A 20,378-nucleotide genomic window follows, 5' to 3' on the forward strand; every position below is an offset into this window, starting at 1 on the left:
GATACAATAAGAAGAAAAAAAAAAGTTCAGATGACCTTGTCTGTGGTAATAACAGAATCAACATTAATGTCGTCAATAAACCCTGGGCTTCAAACTGTACTGCAAAATGTCTGCACTGAAAAGCGGCCGTTTCCTTCTACCCTCCTGAGCTTAAAGGTGTTCCAGATGCTTTTTGGAGTTCCAAGTATAACCTACATACATCCTAGTGTCCCCCCTCCCACACTCCCAGACTTTTAGACTCCTGGCTCCCAGTTCAGTCCCTGAGGGTTTAAGGCTATACAAAGGTAAAATAGAAATAATCTACAGCTTGCATGTGCACATTTTGAGCCATTTTCCAAAAGCTGGTACTCTCTGTACACTTACCCCGAGGGAATTCCAAACAATTATTTGTGCTGTGTGTCTGTGAACCCTAAAAGCATTAAAAAACATAAACAGGATGCCTCTGTATCCTGGGATTTACAAAGAAACAGTCCATTAATGATGATTTAAATTGGCACTTTACTGCTGTGCACTTTAGAAATAAAACTTTTTAGTTATTTATAAGTAATTTTTAGGGGGGGGGTGTTATTGTTATTGTATGGCTATTTTATATCAGTACTTTATTATTTTATCAGTAATTTATACTATTCACTAAATGCTGCTGACAGTCGGGGACCTGAGTACAATATTTCGTTTCTGAGTATTTTTTATATGCTGGAATGACAAATAAATTCGAATCTGAATTTAACCCATAAAGACCCAAACAGCCACTGGCGACCAAAAGCATCTACTGACCTAAACTGTTTAATTCCTGTTGATCCACTAATCCTATCAATCCATGTAAATAATTGGTGTAAAATACAGTTTTTCATCTTTTCATGGTCATCAGATATGACCTATTTGGACATTCAGGGGCTCCGTAGTTACCATGGAAACACCGTCATCTTCTACAATTGATTCACCAGTATGACAGTAATGGACACACTGGGTTTATGCTCAGTGAATGATAGATTTGCTGAAAAAGTACATTTTTTCTTGCATTTCCTCTGTTTTGATATAATAACCCTCAAATGTAATCTCAGCATGATGATTAAAGTACATGATTAGTAAATTAAATATCTGAAAATACCTGATTGTCACAGAAAAAATGCAAAATACAGAGGGTAATATTATGATATATGGTGATAAACCACTTAAGAAAGGTTAAATATGGACAAAAATCATTTGGGAACTTTCACAAAAGTCACACTGGGTCTTTATGGGTTAATATAGTCCATAAATGGAAGGATGTCATCACACAATAATTCATCAGCCATTTCAGATTATTTTACTTTGTGATGGCGTTTTTACATAAAGAGTAAACATTATTTCATTGTAATAATAAAGAAAAAGAGAAAAAAACATCTTTTAGCTAAATAATGAATTAATGACTTATTCTAATATCACTGCCCCTTATTTGGAGTTGTAGTCTTATTATAATGACTGCTGATTTTTTTAATTTTTTTTATTTTTTTGTTAAACGTTTTTAACATTTTTGACCGTACTGTTGTCTTTGAATACTAGCATTTGTCTATAATTATATATACTATAAAGTACAGTAATTGGAACAGTAAAATGTCATTTATACAGAACACATTAATTTTAGTTTAGACCCCCCCCCCATATTTACCTCCGCCAAGGAGGTTATGTTTTTGCCAGGGTTTGTTTGTCTGTCTGTCTGTTTGTTTGTTTGTTTGTCTGTCCATTAGTGTGCAACATAACTCAAAAAGTTATGGACAGATTTTGATGAAATTTTCAGGGTTTGTTGGAAATGGGATAAGGAAGAAATTATTAACTTTTGGGGGTGATCGGGGGTGGGGGGGCCCACTGATCAACCTTGGCGGAGGTCTGCGCTCTCCGAGGGCTTCTAGTTTTCTATAATTTTCCCATAATTAATAAAAAATATTTCACATAGGCATTATTTATACATATTTTAAACCCAAAGAAAAAAGCTTTTTGACACTGGGGTCAAACCAGCCCTGGTTCTCTTCTGCTTGACCATGCAGAGGAGAATGGAGGCTGGTTTGACCACAGTACATTCAGGGCAAGGGAAGGCAGGTTTATCTCTAAAGCACATTTCATGTACAAGACAATTCAAAGTGCTTTACATAAAACATTAAAAGCATTACAGCAGGGAAGCAATAAAAAGTATAGGCATGAGAAAAAAAACAGATAAATAGATAAAACAGATAAAAACTTTAAGCTTAAAAGAAACAGTGCAGATCTGAACTGATGAATAAAAACTCTATTCAAATGCATTTCAGAACAGGTGGGTCTGTAACCTGGATTTAACCCTTTCATGCATACTGGTCACTACAGTGGACAGCTATTCTACAGCTTTTCTCTTCTATATTCATGGATTTTGTTGTTTTCGTTGTTGTTTTTTTTTCCACACATATCTTTATTAAAGTTTTAAGACACTACATATCTTTTCTGACATGAATTGGTAACATTTTGTAGATCTCTTCTGAGCATAAACCCCTAGAATCATAAGCCCTCCCCATAGTTTTCACACAGTTTATCAGTAAATACATGTTTCTGTGCGTCAAAAATTAAACGTGTGGTGTCCAGCTGAGTGGACATTTTTGCATCTTCATGAAAAATAGGTCCATCAGAAATTTTTTTTTTCATTATTATTATTATTTTTTTTAATGTATTTTTTTTTTAATTTTTACATTATTTTAATTTTATTGTATTTTTTAAAATTTATTTTTCAGAAGAAAATTTTCAATCGCATTGTTTTTTTCATGCCTGAAGAAGAATAAAAACACTCAGGAAAAAATTTTGATTAAGGTTCTCATGATTCGTGCATGAAAGGGTTAAATAAACTGTTTCAGATGAATGGTTTGGGGGGAGGGGCAAAATAGACCCTTGCCACATGACGTCAGGGGTCACGTGATTTATGTTTACACGGCCATATTGGAAGACAACCTACAGGCGAGAAACAGCAGTGCTAGGCTTGTTAGACAGATAACTGTACCTAATAACTGTAGTCATGGTTAACTTCTGTGCAGGACATGGTGAGAAGAAGTCTGTCTACAGGACCCCCTCTGTTTGAACCAACCAGGGAGAAAAATAGAAGGAACTCATCAGTGCCAGGAGACAGAGTACCGAGTATGGTAATAGAGGGTCTGCACGTGACGCCACCGCTAGCAGAAGTCACCGTGGTTACGCCCACTGAGTGGCAGAAAGAGGGAAATGAGTAGTGGCTTTGGCTTGAATACTGCGAAAACTTTAGAAAAATCTAAAAAATGGGGCAGAGCTGTTGTGTCATTGATCGCACAAATATGTTTAAAAAGCACTGGGAGCTATCGTTTTAGCGGCGACCTAAAGCCAAACACAGAAGAAGCAGATGGATCACTGCAGTTCAGAGAAAGAACTGGAATCCAGACAACCAAACCTGGATCTGTGTCAGCTAACGTTCATTTATGCTGTGGTCTTGTGTAAACTCATCCCTTAAATTCCATCTGGTTTTGGCTAACGTTCCTTCTTATTAAAGCTCTTCATGTTAGCATCTGTCATTTAGTTCTATGTTTCAGAACTGAATCGTTTGTGTCCTCAGTTGTGTGATTGTGAACCTTGTGCTCTACATGATTTGTAAACTAGCTTAAACTGAGGCTAACCTAGTTTTCCAAATAAGGGGCTACTCTAGCACAAAGCTGTTGGATCTGTGTTGGATCCAGTATTTGATGTGAACTCTCCTTAAATCTCCACAGTACCAGTAGATCATCCACTCACTTGGGTCAGTACTAAGGGTTCAACTCCAGTAAATCAGTAGTGAACTGTGAGCACTACTGCTGGGCCTTTACCATGGAAATCACCGCCAACAGAATCTGTCTGCACTGACACAAAACCTCCAAAACAATAGTATGTTGAATGAAAGCACTCACCAGCTGGAATCCTCTAATGAACCAGGACCAGGATGGACACAACTCTGGGTCTGTTGGATGCTTTCAGCCTTTGCATTGGGGATTTTCCCGCCGTTGAACTCAGGTTCATCTAAATGTCAGGAGAGGTGATTTCTGTCCCAGATCAGTGTTGATAGAACGCTTGTATGGTCTGGCTGTAGTTACTGCTGTGCTCCGCCATGTTAAGCCGGTTTGTTTTTACCACTCCGTCTAATTTAGAGGGGCGTGGCCCAGGGGGGAAGTGACGTATGTGCATTCCCTTTATGGAGCTACAGTCACCTGTCGGCTGGATGTGACCTAGTATTCTGTCTGCACTAGTGTTTGTGAAGCAGCTGTACAGATAGCTAACAGTTCTTCAAAGAAAAACACCCAGGAAGCTTCTTGCTGTTTTGGATATTTACTTGATTACTGTAAAACTGTACATACAAAAACAAAATGTATGTTACGATCATATATACTTTCATTTTTTATAAGCAAAAAACATGTGTAGAACATTAAAACACAATCTGTCAGTGCTTTGTATATGTAATTCATACACAACATTCACTTATAATGAGCTACAGTTCCAAAATACAAAAAACTAGAAAAACACTCGGAGAGCGCAGATATCCGCCAAGGCAGACCCCCCCCCCCCGATCACCACCAAAATGTAATCATTTGTTCCTTGTGCCAGTATCAACATTTCCTGAAATTTTCATCCAAATCCATCCATAACTTTTTGAGTTATCTTGCACACAGACAGACAAACCAACGCTGGCAAAAACAGAACCTCCTTACCGGAGGTGAAAAACGGCCATTAATGATAGTGATTAGCACGATGCTAAAATACATGCAAAATCCCATATGTATGCTAACGCTATTAGCGTCTTCCATTAATGCACAAAAATGAAAGTATTAAGCAACACAAGGAGCTTCAACTGACTATGTACAGTGTTTTAACACCTTAATATATAACAATACTTATAGGTAACTGGTCTTTAACTGTAACCAAACTGACCAGACTTCTCTAGCAGTAGAACAACTACCTTAGCTCTGAACAGATAAAAGGTACAAACTGTCACACTTTGACCTGAAGTGAGGGTAGGGTACCGAAAGGCTGCCTGGAAAAGGTCTGATTTAACCTTAAAACTATAGAAAAAACAAGACAAAGTCCATTTGACTAAAAAAAAAAAGGTGAAGAGCTTTATTGCCCTTAAAGTTCATCCCAGGAAATAAGCAAATAATGACAATAATAACAAAAAATAAGCACACAGGTCTGCACAGCACCACAGTCCTTCTGTAACTGTCTACCTGAGCAATGCCAGATAGTGATGTGACGTTTTCGAACGAGTCAAATCTTTGAACGGCTCTTTGAAATGAACGATGGGAACAGAGTCTTTGTAAAGAGCCATTCTTTTTTTTTTTTAATTAATAACAGTGATTAATCACTGTTGTGTTTTGTGCAATTTTTTTCCGTATGTTTACACACATTTATTGTTCTTGTTCTGAGGGAAAATGCACTACAGTTGTTAAGATATTTAAGTAATTGCAATGATAAATCCCTTTTGTGTTTTGTGCATTTTTTCTGTAGGTTTACACATATTTATTGTTTTTGTTTTGAGGAGAATAACATGTTATTTCATAAGAAAATGTTTTATTTTCTTCTTCATTTTTAGGCTACAGACTAGTCCACATAATATACTGTGATGTTTTTGGTCCAGTTCCATCATTTGTCTAATGTCACCTCTCATGTCATGGATTTATTCCACACATTTGAACTAACTATTCTTTTTATGGTAAGATAATATTTACTGCCGCACCAATTAAACACCTTTAAAATGTAATGTCAATCATCACGTGTAGCCTATTTAGTCATTCAAACATTGGTGTTTTGAAATACTGCAAAAAACATAAAAGAGTCAGTCTTTTGAACGGCTCTTTTCAGTGAACGACTCCTGATTGAACGACTCTCTTCAAAGAACCACAAGTCCCATCACTAATGTCAGACCCCCTCCATTTAAAGGCTAGGCCCCTCCCACTGGACCATACCATTTGTAATTGGAACCAATTAAACATTTCATCTCACTCCATCAGTTATTTTCCATTATTGTCTCACAAAACGATTTATGTGTTTTAAACTTACATCAAAGGAGTCATCTAGTTACTTAAAGAATTTACACCCCCTCTTTTAATACTCAGATTACCTGGTCTGGTGCAGTACGACAGGCTGAGCCTATTTCCATCTTTAACTCAGGCACTATAAAAGGCAGCCTGACGCTCCCTTTGGGTCCTTTTCCACTGCCCAGAACCAGGAAGCACTATGGTAAGTGAAGGGAAAAACAGAATTAGGAACAAACTCTCAAAATATAGACTCTATCATAATTAAAGACCTAATTCAACCTTACTGGTGTTTGTGTGTTTTTGTATAATATCATGTGGAAAACAGCCCAGCAGACTGACTCAGATGTTTAAGTGTAGCTCAGTGTGTGCACCACCAAACTATCAGTAGGATGATACCTGGTGATTGTTTACCATGTGGAAGGAGTGACTGTGTGGTGTATGGTGCTGGTATGGTGTGGGATTAGTGGCAGGGGTGACTGCCACTCAAACACTAACTGAATTATCTGTGTCCACCAGGGGGCAGCACACCTAGAACCATTAAAAGTGGAGAACAACAGGCATGCAGCGGTACAGGTTATCCATGATTTGGTACGTATTGCGGTTCTTGGCTCATGGTTCAAGGGCCGGCTCAAACAGGGCTGGGTGCAGCGGCTCCGGGATAGGATTAGGGTTAATCAGTCAATTAATACTGAATCAAATCAAATCACGATTTATCGATTCTGTACCTTATGAATCGAAATTGAACTGATTAAGGAAATTGGCCATAATACCCAGCCAGTGAAAGTGTAATGAACAACCTGAGGAGTTCAACAGGTACCTGAAGACCTTTCAGAGCCTGATCCTGGATCCTGGATAAGTACAGGGACATGGATGAGGAGTGGTGGAAGGCCAGGTCCAGAGCGAGGAAACCCATCAGACAAGGAGACATGAATGTCAACATGGACCTGCACAACAAGCTGCGACTCCAGGTCTTGTGTCACCCATTCATCTCCTCCTGAGAGTTTCATCTTCTACTGCAGTGGTATTGAAATCTGGTCCTGGAGGACGTGTTTTAGATATGGCCCTCTTCCAGCACACCTGGTTCAATTAATGATCAGCTCATCATCAAACTCTGCAGAAGCCCGATAACGATGTAATGGCTTCCAGGTGTGCTGGAAGAGGGACATATCTAAAACATGCAGGACACTGGATTTGAATACCCCTGAATACTGGCTATTGTCGAGAGTGAAAGAACTGCTGTCTTAGCTCGACCAAAAGTGAAAAATCAAACTCCCAAAAGCCTGAAAGCAAACGCTGAATGTTTGTTTAATGAAAGTGCAACAGCATCAAAGGGTAGAACATTCTCACATTTAATCGCTTCAACAGCAGGAACAGACATGCATAAGCCATCTGTAGTTGTGGACATGCCCAGTCAGTTCCTGCTCTCCCCACAGTCTACCCCCCCCCCCCCCCCCCATCCCCGCCACCCCTGCCCTTATTGCACCTTTTTAATCTGCATGTTAAACAGATACAACCTGTGAAGACCTGACCTGGTGTACCTTTACTCACAGGGTTCCTGCGGGATCTTAAAAAGTTTTAAAAGTCTTAAATTTGCATATCTGCATTTAATACTTAAAGTCTTTAAAAGGTATTACATGGAATATAGTAGATTATGTTGTTATAAAGTTGTTCACCAGATTGTGTTGAACTGTGTCTGGGAAATGTCCAAGCTGCAAAGAAGGTAATGGGTGAAGTCAAGGGAAGGTTCACATCTGGTCAAAAAATTAAATGACAATAATCTACACCAAATTTATATTTTTGTTAGGTAATTACTTATATTTTCAGGAAAATGTATTTTGAAATGAGAAAAAAAAATTGTGAAAAAAAAATTTGAGGAGTTTTATGAGTGTGAATGTTTGGAAAGTGACTGTTTTGTGTCGTCATTCTGGGTTCATTTTATAAACTCTCAGAAATAAACAAAATTTATTCCAAATGCATTGATATTTGACTATTATATTATTTGTGTCATAGTCTAAACACCGTGTTAAAAATAACTGCAAAATATTATGCAAAATACATTTGAATATAATGTTAATATTAGTTATATGTTATAAATATTTTTTTTAAAAATGTATATGATATTGATAATTAAAATAAAAATGTTTAATTTGATATTTCCTTTTGTTGTCCATCTGTGACGCTTCCATTTGTCAAAACTCTTGCTGTTTAAGTATAACATTTTTTTCCTCTAACCAAATATTAGTTTGAGAAATAGAGGGTTTAAGGTTTACACTGAATATATTTGAGGATGAAAATGTCAGAGGAACTTCACTTTGGAGAACTTTGGAATTCTTGGAAAAAAATAGACATTAATTTTTTGTTCATCCGTGATGCAGTAATTTTTTATATTTTTCATTTAAAAATATTTGATACTAAATTTTGCCCTTTGAGTCTGTTTAAGATGGCATTTAGACCATTACAATTATGTGGAATATTTGTCTTCAACTTGTTTGGTTCAAAAGTTATGAATCAAAAAGTAGTGTGCGGTCCATGTGTGAAGCCTTCGACCTCGCCCTAAGGTTGCTCAGTTCCACACATTCCAACCCAACTATTTATTGAAATTAGGAACCAATTATCGCTAACTTTGCAGCCCCCAGTGAGACACAAGTTGGAGCAGTGGGAATCGAGGCGTTGGAGTAAATAAATGCATTTTCCTTCAAGGAGTCGCAAGTTTTTGTCAGTATGGCTGTGAAATAGGCATTAAATTGTGTTCTAACTGGTACCAGTGGTGATATTCTGGTGAATTTACCTGTTCATTCCAAATAAAGATACAAAAAAAAAAAAATTCTGTTCTAAGTAGTCTTAAAAATTCTTAAATTTATCTCGTAGAAACCTGCAGGAACCCTGTACTCAGTGCACACACATAAAAATTTCCATCAGTGTTTGTAGAAGCCAATAATGTAATAACAGCCGATAACGTAATAAATTTGCCATTTTTAAAATGTAATAAGCCAATAATGTAATATCTAGTAAGTAAGTAAATAAGTAAAGCTTGATTTATATAGCACTTTTTAAAACAACATGTTACAAAGTGCTTCACATAAAGGGGAGACAGAGCAAATCAAATTTTTAAGCCAATTTACAGAAACCCAACAGAATCCTCCAGGAGCGAACACTTCTGACTGGTGACAGTGGAAGGAAAAACTACCTTTTACAGCAGAAACCTGGAGCAGAACCAGACTCCTGAAGGATGGACGACTGCCTGGACCAGTTGGGGTTAAAGAGAGAAAGTAAAGGAGGAGAAAAGAGAGAGTGACAGAGATAGAGAGACTGGGGGAGAGGGGGGAGGTAGGGGGAGACACATGCACAGATAACTGAACTAGAACATGTATAGAACAGTATAATAAACACTATCGTAACTCTATGGATAAGTGAGTGATGACGATAAAGGTGTCCATCTGACCAATAACATAATAAAAGTTCCGAACCAATAATGTAATAACTTTTGGTCAATAATGTAATAACTTATTATGTTATTGGCTGGTTATTACATTATTGGCCTGGTAAAAAGAAATTCTCTGCAGATGTAATAACTGAACCAATAATGTAATAATAGATTAATATCACTGTATTAAAGTTTCATTTATTAGATAGAACTGTGACAAAGTCTTAATAAGTTATTACGTTATTGGCCAAAAATTATGTTATTGGTTCAGGATTTTTATTACGTTATTGGCTTATTACATTTTAAAAATGGCAAATTTATTACATTATCAGCTGTTATTATATTACTGGCTTCTACAGTGTTTTTTCATTTGTGTAACAGCAATTAAATATATTTAATCAGCTCTTATCAGGTCAGAGAGTGCAATATTTACTCATAGAAAACTATAAACAACGGAAAACCTGTGTAGTGGTTCCTCACACAACAGTTAAAGTCCTAACTCAGTGAATGTATGCATGCAGTGTCAAATATAGGATGATGTTTAGAATAATCTATAGTTCGTGGTGTAATTTTCTCTCAAAGCTCTACTTCACTTATGCAATAAATACGACATAGTACAGGAAACAGTAATTTGGAGGAAATGGTTTTATGATGGCCTGTTCCAGTTGCATGCTGGGTGATCTTAAAGTCCAGCTGTTATCTCTTAGGAGTACAGGGCAGGTCAGAGTCAACTGTGGAGACTCGGCAGGACGGGTTCAGACCGCAGGGGAACGTGGGAAAACGAAGATGAGGGTACATGTGAAGAGCTGGGCCCTGGTGGTCCTGTTGAGTCTGCACTGGGGTAAGAACCCACCCACCCACCCATCCACACACAGATACTGCAGATTTTAATACATGTTTATGGAGGAACACTGTACATGACTGATTTACAGCCAATAATACTGGTGTGAATTTAAAGGGATGTGAAATGAAATGGTCAGTGTTTCAAGAGTATGTTAAAAAAGGGTAAAATACATCTATATTTTTATGTTTACTGTTTTTTCATTGTCCTCACCTTTTAGTCCCACTTATTTCTTATTCCTGTCTTACTCCTCATTGCAACATACACTGTAAAAAAAAAAAAAAAAGTATTATTCCGGCAGCAGGAGTGCCGGAACAATACTGTTAAATGACGGAAAATAACCATCTCATAAAAATATAGTAATTTCCCATAATTAAAATACAGTTTTTTGCCCTAACTTTACATGAGATTTTGCATATTTTTTTTAAACTTTTTATTGTTTAATAAAGAATATTTTCATGTATTAAAACAATCCAATTACCTCTCTATCTATCTGTCTGTCTGTCTGTCTAAAATTTTCAGTGAGACTCAGTTGTCCAATCCACTGATAAAAACTGTATTTGGACAGTTTATCAGTGCTTATACGTGTTATACATTCACAAAAATACATTTATTCAACATTTTTGTTGTGAAACCTCCTGTAATTACACAAGATATTTGTCAATTAACAAACAGGTCTGGTTCAACTGACAGAACAAATACTTCTTTTATGGTTAATTGTCAGTAATTTTGTCTGGTTTTATTTATTTATTTATTTATTTATTTTTACAGTATTACACTTTTTAAATCAACAGTTTAATCTCACAAATAGAAAAGAAATATTTGTGAAATTATGATACATTTGCAAACGTATTTTAACTGTATTTTTCTGTGAAAAAAGAAAAATTTCTTTTTAAAAAATTGAAATTTTTTGGTTATTCACAGTTACAGTTTTTTCGTGTTATTTTCCATTTGACATGTAAAATCAGTCTGTTTTTGTCATTTCATTGATATTTTCCTGTATCTTAAAAATATAGGAAAAATCTGTAAAATGAACAGTGAAAATTCTGTTAAATTACAGATTTTTTTTTTTTTTTTTTTTTACAGTGTGCTAATTTACAGCCAATAATACTGGTGTTAATTTAAAGGGCTGTGAAATGAAATGGGTCAGTTTTTTTTAAAGAATATGTTAAAAAAGTGTAAAATGCGTCTTTATTTTTATGTTTACTGTTTTTCATTGTCCTCACCTTTAGTCCCACTTATTTCTTATTTCCGTCTTCTTCCTCATTGCGACATAATGATCTTAGAGCAGGGCTGTCAAACTCATGTTAGTTCACTTCCACATTCAGCCCAACATGATCTGCAGTGGACCGAACCAGTAAAATAATAACGGTGAAAAAAGTCAAATTAAATCATGATAATGTTTACATCTACAAAAATCTGAATAACATGAAAAACTGGAAACATCTTAAGAAAAGCAAGTGGAATTTTAATAATATTCTGCCTCAAATTATCAGTTTATCATTTACACATGTGCATTACAACTGACATTACAATTACAAATACACAAAACATTTAATAACAGACAGAATATTGGTAGACATTTCAGGTTATTCACATTTTTTGTAAAAATAACAGTTTTTAATATAAACATTTTCATGTGATTTTACTTTTTACACTAAAACAAAGATAAAATTGCTGTTTTCATTATTTCTAGGTTTAATATGATAGTATTTTACTGGTCTGACCCACTTGAGATCTAGTTGGTCTGTATGTGGAATCTGAATTAAAATGATTTTAACATCCTCAATTGTTAATATCTTGAGTGTAATTTCTGTATTTCATAAATCCATCCTACGGGCCAGATTGGTATACATGGGTTTTACTGGGGAATCAATGTTGTAGAAGATGACGGTGTTTCCACAGTAACTACGGAGCCTCTGAATGTCCAAATGGGTCATATCTGATGACCATGAAAAGATGAAGAACTGTATTTTACACCAGTTATTGACATGTATTGATAGGATTAGTGGATCAACAGGTATTAAACAGTTTAGATCAGTAGATGCTTTTGGTCGGTGATGGATGTTTGGGTCTTTGTTAGGGCTGTTAGAAAATATTGTTTCTGCAATATATCGCGATATTTAATTTCACAATACTGTATCGATATTAAAAAGTACTGTATTGATATTTTTAGGTATTTATTCAAATGTAGATATTGTGGAGGTTCATTTGTGTTTTTTTTTGTTTTCTTTATTGTTTATGTCTTATTTATTATTATTTAACACTGTTTTATTAAATACTGGTTATTTGAATCATCCTAAAAGCCCTTTTTACTGTCTGAGAGGCAGATGTTAGTTCCTTTGTTTGGATTGAACTCAAATACTGTTCTGATGTTAGTTCTGAACTAATAAAATATGAACATTTGAACAGGATCTGAAACTGTAATGTCTGTAAAACAGAATTAATTTTGTGATAGAACATTAGATCCTGTTGGGATCAAATAAAAATGTGTTTAGTATTTGTGCAGATTTCTGCTGTGATTCAGTTCTTCAAGGAAATAATCATTTAAAAAAAAGAAACAAACAAAAAATTGCCTTTTTAACATTATCATGATATATCGTGATATATCATATCGTGATCCTAGTATTGTGAGTTGTGTTGTATCACCAGGTTCTTGCCGATACACAGCCCTAGTCTTTATGGGTTAAACTCTAATCCATATTTTCAGAAAAATTTTCTGATACTGGATCCTACACTTCCCATGATGCACCTGAGTATCATCTTTTTCCATTACAGTTTCCCTGCCTGTTAAATTACACACTCTGTGTTTATTGATGTAGTAATAAAACATCTGTGAACCTATGGCAACATCCAAACATTTTTCCGTTGTTTCCACCGGCCTAAAGCGTCACTATGTTCCATCGTTTCATCTGTTTATCAGCATCTTACATAAAACACCAGAGATGACTCAACCCCAAAACTCTCAACTCTGTTATCAGGACTCGTTATGATCAGAGATTTACAACGTGACTAATGCCAACAGGCTCAAAGGCCAGAGAGGAGGAGTGACGTTCCAGTTGGCAGACTGTCATCCGAACACTTGTCCAAAGATCTCTGATTAAGACTCTTAGCCTCAGTGACCTGACAGCAGGAAAAGAGGGCGTTAGGTTTCCAACTGCAGAAATTCTGAATTATGTAAAGACAGCAGTGATATTAACCCTTTCATGCATGACGTCCGCATTTATGGACACATAACCCCTTTAGCCCTGTCGGCCCGCCTGCGGGCCTAAAAAATCACATTAATATTCATCTACTATAAAAATATAATAAATCAGGACAATGGATGTTTTTTTCCACTTTTGCTCAAAGTTTACACCCTAATGTTAATAAAAGTACATCAAAAGTGTATTTTAGTGCAAACTTTAATGTTCAAACATGATTTTTAATCTTTGTGGGGTGAAATATACGCTATTAAAAATCTCCGACACGAACAATTGATTTATGCATATCATCGTCAATCCAGCCGAAAAAAAAACAGGCAAGGATAAAAAATTCTAATTTCTCTTTTAGTTTGTTACAGTTTACTCAGGCAGAGTAATAGATGCAATATTTTAGACAATGGGAATAGATTCTGTGAGGTCTCTAAATGTCCATAGACACCAAGAACATCCATATGAACCTTATTATTGTGGTCAAATTCAGCCTCCCATTACAGTCTTTACATTAAACAGATGCATCAGTCATTAATTTGAACCCTTCTCTTCGGACACAGCTGCTGCTCAGACTGACCCGTGTGAAGCTCCAGACAAGAAATGTGACTTTAGCTGTGACTGTTCAAGCTGCAGCGATGAACTCAACTGTGGTAAGTTTCACCTCTCAGTCAGAACTGGAAATGAACAACACAACATTTATTGACCAAAACATTCAATTCACATTCAAGAAGATTTATCTGCAACATATTTGACCCTAGATTAACCATTTAATTTATGTTATAAGTAAAATAATATTCAAATATCTTGTCAAAGGTCTGAAAAGGAAAATAAAAAGCAGATTTAAAGCATATAGCATGTATATATAGTTAAGAACTGTTATTTTATTTTATAGTAATTTTTCACAGAATCTTAACCTGTATCGGAAGCAAAAGCTGCATTTTTTGCTTTTTACAATTAGTAAAAATAAAGAAAATGACTATCCTATATGAAAATGTGTGAAAAGGAATTGGATTTAGTTTTGAGTGATAATGTCCAACAGCAAGATACTGCAAGTAAACAAATAAATCACTGAAACTTTATTACTTAGACTCAGATATAAGGAATAGAGAGATTTTTGTCCATATTATTACGAGGATTATTTGTTTATTATTTTTTCTATTTTTAATTTTGTCACACTTATTTTTTTATTGAGTTTTTTACAGCTGTAGTGCAAAAAAAAAAAAATCTAAACAATAGGAATTGTTTTTATGCAGAACAGAACATATATAAAACACACATACAACAAAACAAACAAAAAGAGGATTAGGTAACACTTTGTAATAAGTCCACACTATGAAGCATTAGTTAAGCATTAATAAATACTGAATTCATTTGTAAAGCATATTTCTGACATGAATACTCATTAATATATGGTTTACAAGCACAGTTATAATGGTTTTACTCATCATTCATAAGCTTGTCTCCAATGTGCTTAAGGATTGTATCTTCATGCTTTATAAATTATGGATTCAACATTTAAAAATGTAATATTGCATCACTTACAAACCAGTTCTGATGTGCATTTCTGCTCACACATACACTATTCAGACATGTACTAATGGTGAATGAATGTTAGTGTGTATTTTATACAAACTCACACATTTATTTTCCAATAGATGTCCTGTAAACAGTTCTGAATACAGGAATTCATAATTTCAAGTAGTTATAAAACACTTACTGTTCATTAATTCAGTCTATGGCGTGAGCTCATCTAAAGTGTGCACTATCTGTGACATCTAAAGCATTTACAAATGAGATTTAAAGGGTGGAAATGAATAAAGACTCAAAAAAGTCTGAGTTATTCTAACAAAGGAAAGACACAGCACATGGGATTATCAAACAAACTCCATTGACATTTATTGGAACTTCTCACAAGAGTAAATATGGCTCATAGTGTGTTACCGAGCATTATTTCAAAAAACACAGAAGTGACTGTTTTTAGGGTGTGGTAAACGTACCTAACATCCTAAAACCTGTCCTCTGCCTGTAAATGACTGAATGTTCCTGAAGGCTACATGGGGAAGACGTTTGTGTGCGACTTTGAGGATGCAGCAGGGACGTGCGGATGGACTGTCGAGTCCTTGAACGCACCGTACAAATGGGAGAGGCGTCAGAGAGGAGCCTCGCTCCCCGACAGCGGACCATCCTCTGACTTCACCACCGGCACCGCCACCGGTATGAACCAAAGCACACTCTGCTCACCTTTAAGGTGGAGCTGCAATGACAATTAGTCTGGGAATTAGTCTGGGCCCTTTCACTTCCAGGTTAAAGAAGCTTTGGGCACCATGTACCATATCCTAAACTGTACTGTGAAATACACCATATGGACAAAAATATGTGGACACGTTGAATTTAGGTGTTTCTTTTCTAACAGGGGTCTGGGATACAAAACAATGACTAATGTTATAATATAGTTTTATATTATGGGATAAATATCATTGCATTGGTTAGTTTGATTTTTACTTAATTTCTCTCAACACTGATTTTGGGTTTTTTGTTTTGGTTTTTTTATCCACGGCTATGATTTTAAATGTTCTGCTTCTAAATTTCTAAAAGATTTTTCATGCTCTGACTGTAAATAATAATTGTTTTTTTTTTTTTTTTACCACAACTAACCATCTACTTTCTTCACATCTCACTGAGTAAGAAAAATCTCCCATTAAACTTTAAGGACATATTGATGTATATAAACTATATGGACAAAAATGTTGGGACACTTAATGTCTATAGCTGTAAGATGTCCTGTTCATGAGGATTTGAGAAAAAAACATTAAATTTTTAAAACAAAATCACTGTTGAGAGACATTAAAGGTGGGGTCTGAGATGTTTTTCTGGAGCATTTTTTACTATTTTGCTTAAAATCCCCTTCACACCCCAATTACAACTAATTAATTAAATGCTCTAACACAAAAATTAAAAAAATTAGTCACCTGTGGAACAGGCAGGACTGAAAAAACACCATCCAATCATTTTGAGCGCCCACTGGAAATGATTGAACAGTGATATGTCAATCAAACTCAGCTGTCATTTGTCCCTCCCCCCTCTGCGCATACCCCTCTTCGAGCATGAATCGCGCGTTCCCAGAGGCTGGAAGCACTTGTACGTGAAGTGAAGCCAGAACCTGTCTATATTAGTTCTATTAGGATGGAAAGTTCACCAGTAAACGGTTTTGCCACTAACATAAATCAGTAGGAAATGTACCGTTGGTCAGACAGGTCTGAACTGGGGCTGTTCTGGAAGAGGGGCGGGGTTAGAGGAGACTGAATGAGGTATGCATGGATATGCCAGCCGAAGCCTCAGCCAGGGTGGGGCTGTACGGGACCGGAGCCGGGGACGGAACCTCAGGCGAAGCCGGAGCTGGGGCCGGGCCGAACCGTAGACGGTGTTGGAGCCCAAGCCGGGGCCACAGCAGAGCCTCAGCCGGCGAATAGTTGCTGTGCAGCGCTTGTGAATCCTCGGGAACAAGCCTTGTTCATGCCAGTACTCTGGAGGCATGGCTTCAGAGGGACGTCTGAAGAAGGGGGTTTGGACTTTTGAACTGAGTATTTTCAAAATGTAGCTGCTGGAACTGCTTTTCTAAGATCTCAGACCCCACCTTTAAATAACAAAAAAAGCACTCGGAGAGCGCAGACCTCCGCCAAGACAGATGTGTCATCACCCCCCGCCCCCCCAATCGCCACCATAATTTAATAATTTCTTTCTTGTGCCAGTATCAACATTTCCTGAAAATTTCATGAAAATCAATCCATAACTTTTTGAGTTATCTTGCTAACAAACAAACAAACAAACAAACACACAAAGCAAAGTGATCACAAAACCTCCTGGCGGAGGTAAAAACCATCTCTGAGGCATTTTGGAAACAAAGATAACAATTTAAACCAAACTAACAAATGCAATGATATTAATCCCATAATATAAAACTATATTCTGACATTGGTCTTTATTGTTTTGTATCCCAGACCCCTGTTAGAAAAGAAACAGCTGAATTCAACGTGTCCACATACTTTTGTCCATATAGTGTAAATATTTAACTTTCTTTCTCTTCTTTCTTCACCTCCAGGGTGGTTTATGGGTGTAACTGCGGTACAGATGAGCGCTGACGGTAAAATCAGTACTGCTGTTTTAACTTCACCAGAGATGAAACAATCTGCACCGACATGTCGCCTCCGCCTCAGATATTTCCTGTGGGACTCGGGTAAAAACACACACATCTTTCCTAATATCCATGTATTTCTTCCTCTTAAGTTTAATTGTGTCTCTAATCAGTTTTCTACAGTTTTCATACAGATTATTTGCCTGGTGGAGGACGGTGTTAAAGTGTCCAAGTTGTTTCGTTTTCATTTTATTTATTTATTTAGACAGAGACAATGAACAGTATACATTAACCTTAAAAAGCACAGATGTAGTGGACCAGGTTCTAGCGCTAGTGCTAATTTACACCTGTAGTCCCTGTTCAGGCTGATGGTATCATTAAAAAAAAAAAAACATTAATAAAAACTAAAACTTACAAAAAGCAGTAAAAAAAATGCATATCTATAACTCCATCTTTCTATCATTAAAAAAACAGACATTAATAAAAATGAAAACATTAAAAAACAGTAAAAAATGCATATTCATAACTCCATCTGTATATATTTAAAAAAAACAGATATTAATAAAAACTAAAACATTAAATAACAGTAAAAAATGTATATGTATAACTCCATCTGTATAAAATATTCATTCCCATCCATCCATCCATCCATCCATCCATCCATCCATCCATCCATCCATCCATTCACTCTTATTCATCCCACTGCCGTCTGTCACACACACTCTGAACATGTTTACATCACATTCCATTAGATCTACAGGTTTGGTTTGACAGGAGCTGTTTTTTCACCATGCAGGAGAATGTGTGATAGTTTGTAATTGTTCGTAGTTCTGTTGGTCATGTGTTCCACTGTCACATGGACACACATGAGAACGCTGAATCTTCAAATGCAGTTCTGTGTCTCGGAATCCTGCACTCACCGCGTGCTGTTGATCGAGTAGTTCAAGATGTTTTTCCAGAACTCAAAGAAATGGATCTTTTTAAGGGAGAAGCAGCAGAATTATGAATAACCTTAAACAACAGACACACGTTTGTAAACCACGGTTATTATCGTTAATGAAAACTAAAGAAATGACGAAAACTAGAATTGTAAAAACATTTTCGTTAACTGAAATAAATAAAAACTAGAATTGAAAGAAAAAAAATAACTAACTGAAACTGTATTGTGTGTTAACAAAACTAACTAAAACAGTAAAAATTATGGATAAAATTCCCCTCGTTTTCATTTTTGTCAATGTCAGATTGATATGAAATTGATTTATTTTGCTCAAGCAATTTTCTGTGCTGTCACCATCTGATATTTAAGGGTCCGTCACTTGTGTTCACTTGTGGTTTCCAGTCGTCTTCTGGTCCCCACTCTACCTGGAAACATGGAGACTAAAGTTGGGAGAAAGCAGCAGAGTCCTGTCTGGGATTTATTTGAATACGACGACAGAGAAGAAGAGAAAAGAGACGACTGAACTACAACTAAACTAAAACAAGTGTTCAGAGAACGCAAACCTCCGCCAAGCACCCTGAACAGTGTGCATGTGTGGATCGACTACTTCTGTTTAAATCCAACAGTTTCCAGGTTGTTCCATACAGCAGAAACAGTTGAAGCTTGGTCCCAGTCATGTGTGTGTTCAATTATATTCAATTCCAATCAATATTAGTTGAGTTCTCATTTTAAATGTGTGGTAAATGGGATTTTCAATGTTCAATGTAAATGTCCACAGAGTCCACATTCCACAGTGGATGTGGACAATTTCGTGCCAGATGTAAGATATTGTTCTAAGCTACAGGTGGATCCAACTGGAGGAGAATCGGAGTCATTTTGAATTTTGGATGAATTTTGGAAAATGTCTCAGTGGTGACAGATGGAAAACTGTAGATGTTGTGACCTTGCTGTGACCTTGAACTTTGTCCTACTGGGACCAAAATGGACTGGGTTGGTCCCAGGGCCTAGGCCTATCTGTGGGGAAGATCTGGGAAAGATGGGTGGAAGAGTTTTACACTAAAGATGAAAACAAACACACAAACAAACACACAAAGTGATCACAATGTCTCCCGGAGGAGGTAACTAAACATTTAGAAAAAAATGAAAACTAATAAAAACTATCAAACCTGCTCTAAAAAACGAATTAAAACTAGCTGAATTAGAGAAAAAAAAGCCAAAGCTAAATCAAACTAAACTAGAATGAAAAATCCAAAACTATTAGAACCTTGTTGTATCCATGATTACATTTTCGAAGCTTAAGAACTTGTATTTGGACAAAATTGTTCCAGGTCATACTGGATTCAGCGGTTCTCCTCTGTGGGCGTCCGTCCTCCGCTCTGGAGACTCTGCAGACGAAGCCGTGGTGTGGCGTCCAGAGGACACCAGCGTCCGGGGGTGGAGGGAGGACACCATCTTCCTGGGCCGGATCCCAACCACCTTCCGGATCCGGTTTCACTCCCAGCGCTCCGAAGGCCGGAGCGGAGACATGGCCTTAGACCAGCTGGAGTTTCTGGACTGTGCTTTTCCTGGTAAATCCAACAAATTTTGATTATTAACACAGTTTATCACTATTGAACAAAAATAGATGGACCAAGGTAATGTTCTGTGAAAAACTGGTGGAGAAGCGCTAATATGTAAAAACAGAGTTTTCTGTTGTCAGTGGTTGAGGTGAAACTCATTTTATTTATTTATTTATTTATTTAGATTTTATTGGAAAATTTGACAAAATATCTTCAACATTATCATTCATACATATGTTATCTATTTGAGCCCTTTTCGTATTTC

At 36.4% G+C, this 20,378-nt stretch overlaps 1 protein-coding gene across 2 annotated transcripts in view; it reads left to right on the forward strand.

The window, feature by feature from the left end:
- Positions 1 to 6,213: 6,213 nt before the first annotated feature.
- The window catches only part of mamdc4 (MAM domain containing 4), a 63,131-nt gene continuing 48,966 nt past the window's right edge, over positions 6,214 to 20,378 (forward strand). For both annotated transcript variants that reach the window (XM_030148585.1, XM_030148584.1), the window contains exons 1-7: positions 6,214 to 6,228; positions 6,543 to 6,614; positions 10,158 to 10,291; positions 14,046 to 14,135; positions 15,535 to 15,699; positions 17,585 to 17,719; positions 19,883 to 20,122. In XM_030148585.1, the coding sequence (XP_030004445.1) occupies positions 6,586 to 6,614; positions 10,158 to 10,291; positions 14,046 to 14,135; positions 15,535 to 15,699; positions 17,585 to 17,719; positions 19,883 to 20,122 (793 nt within the window). In that variant the 5' untranslated portion in view covers positions 6,214 to 6,228; positions 6,543 to 6,585. The remainder of the gene's footprint in view (positions 6,229 to 6,542; positions 6,615 to 10,157; positions 10,292 to 14,045; positions 14,136 to 15,534; positions 15,700 to 17,584; positions 17,720 to 19,882; positions 20,123 to 20,378) is intronic.

The sequence above is a fragment of the Sphaeramia orbicularis genome, chromosome 12 (genome assembly GCF_902148855.1).
Source record: "Sphaeramia orbicularis chromosome 12, fSphaOr1.1, whole genome shotgun sequence".
In the NCBI taxonomy this organism is placed as follows: Eukaryota; Metazoa; Chordata; class Actinopteri; order Kurtiformes; family Apogonidae; genus Sphaeramia; species Sphaeramia orbicularis.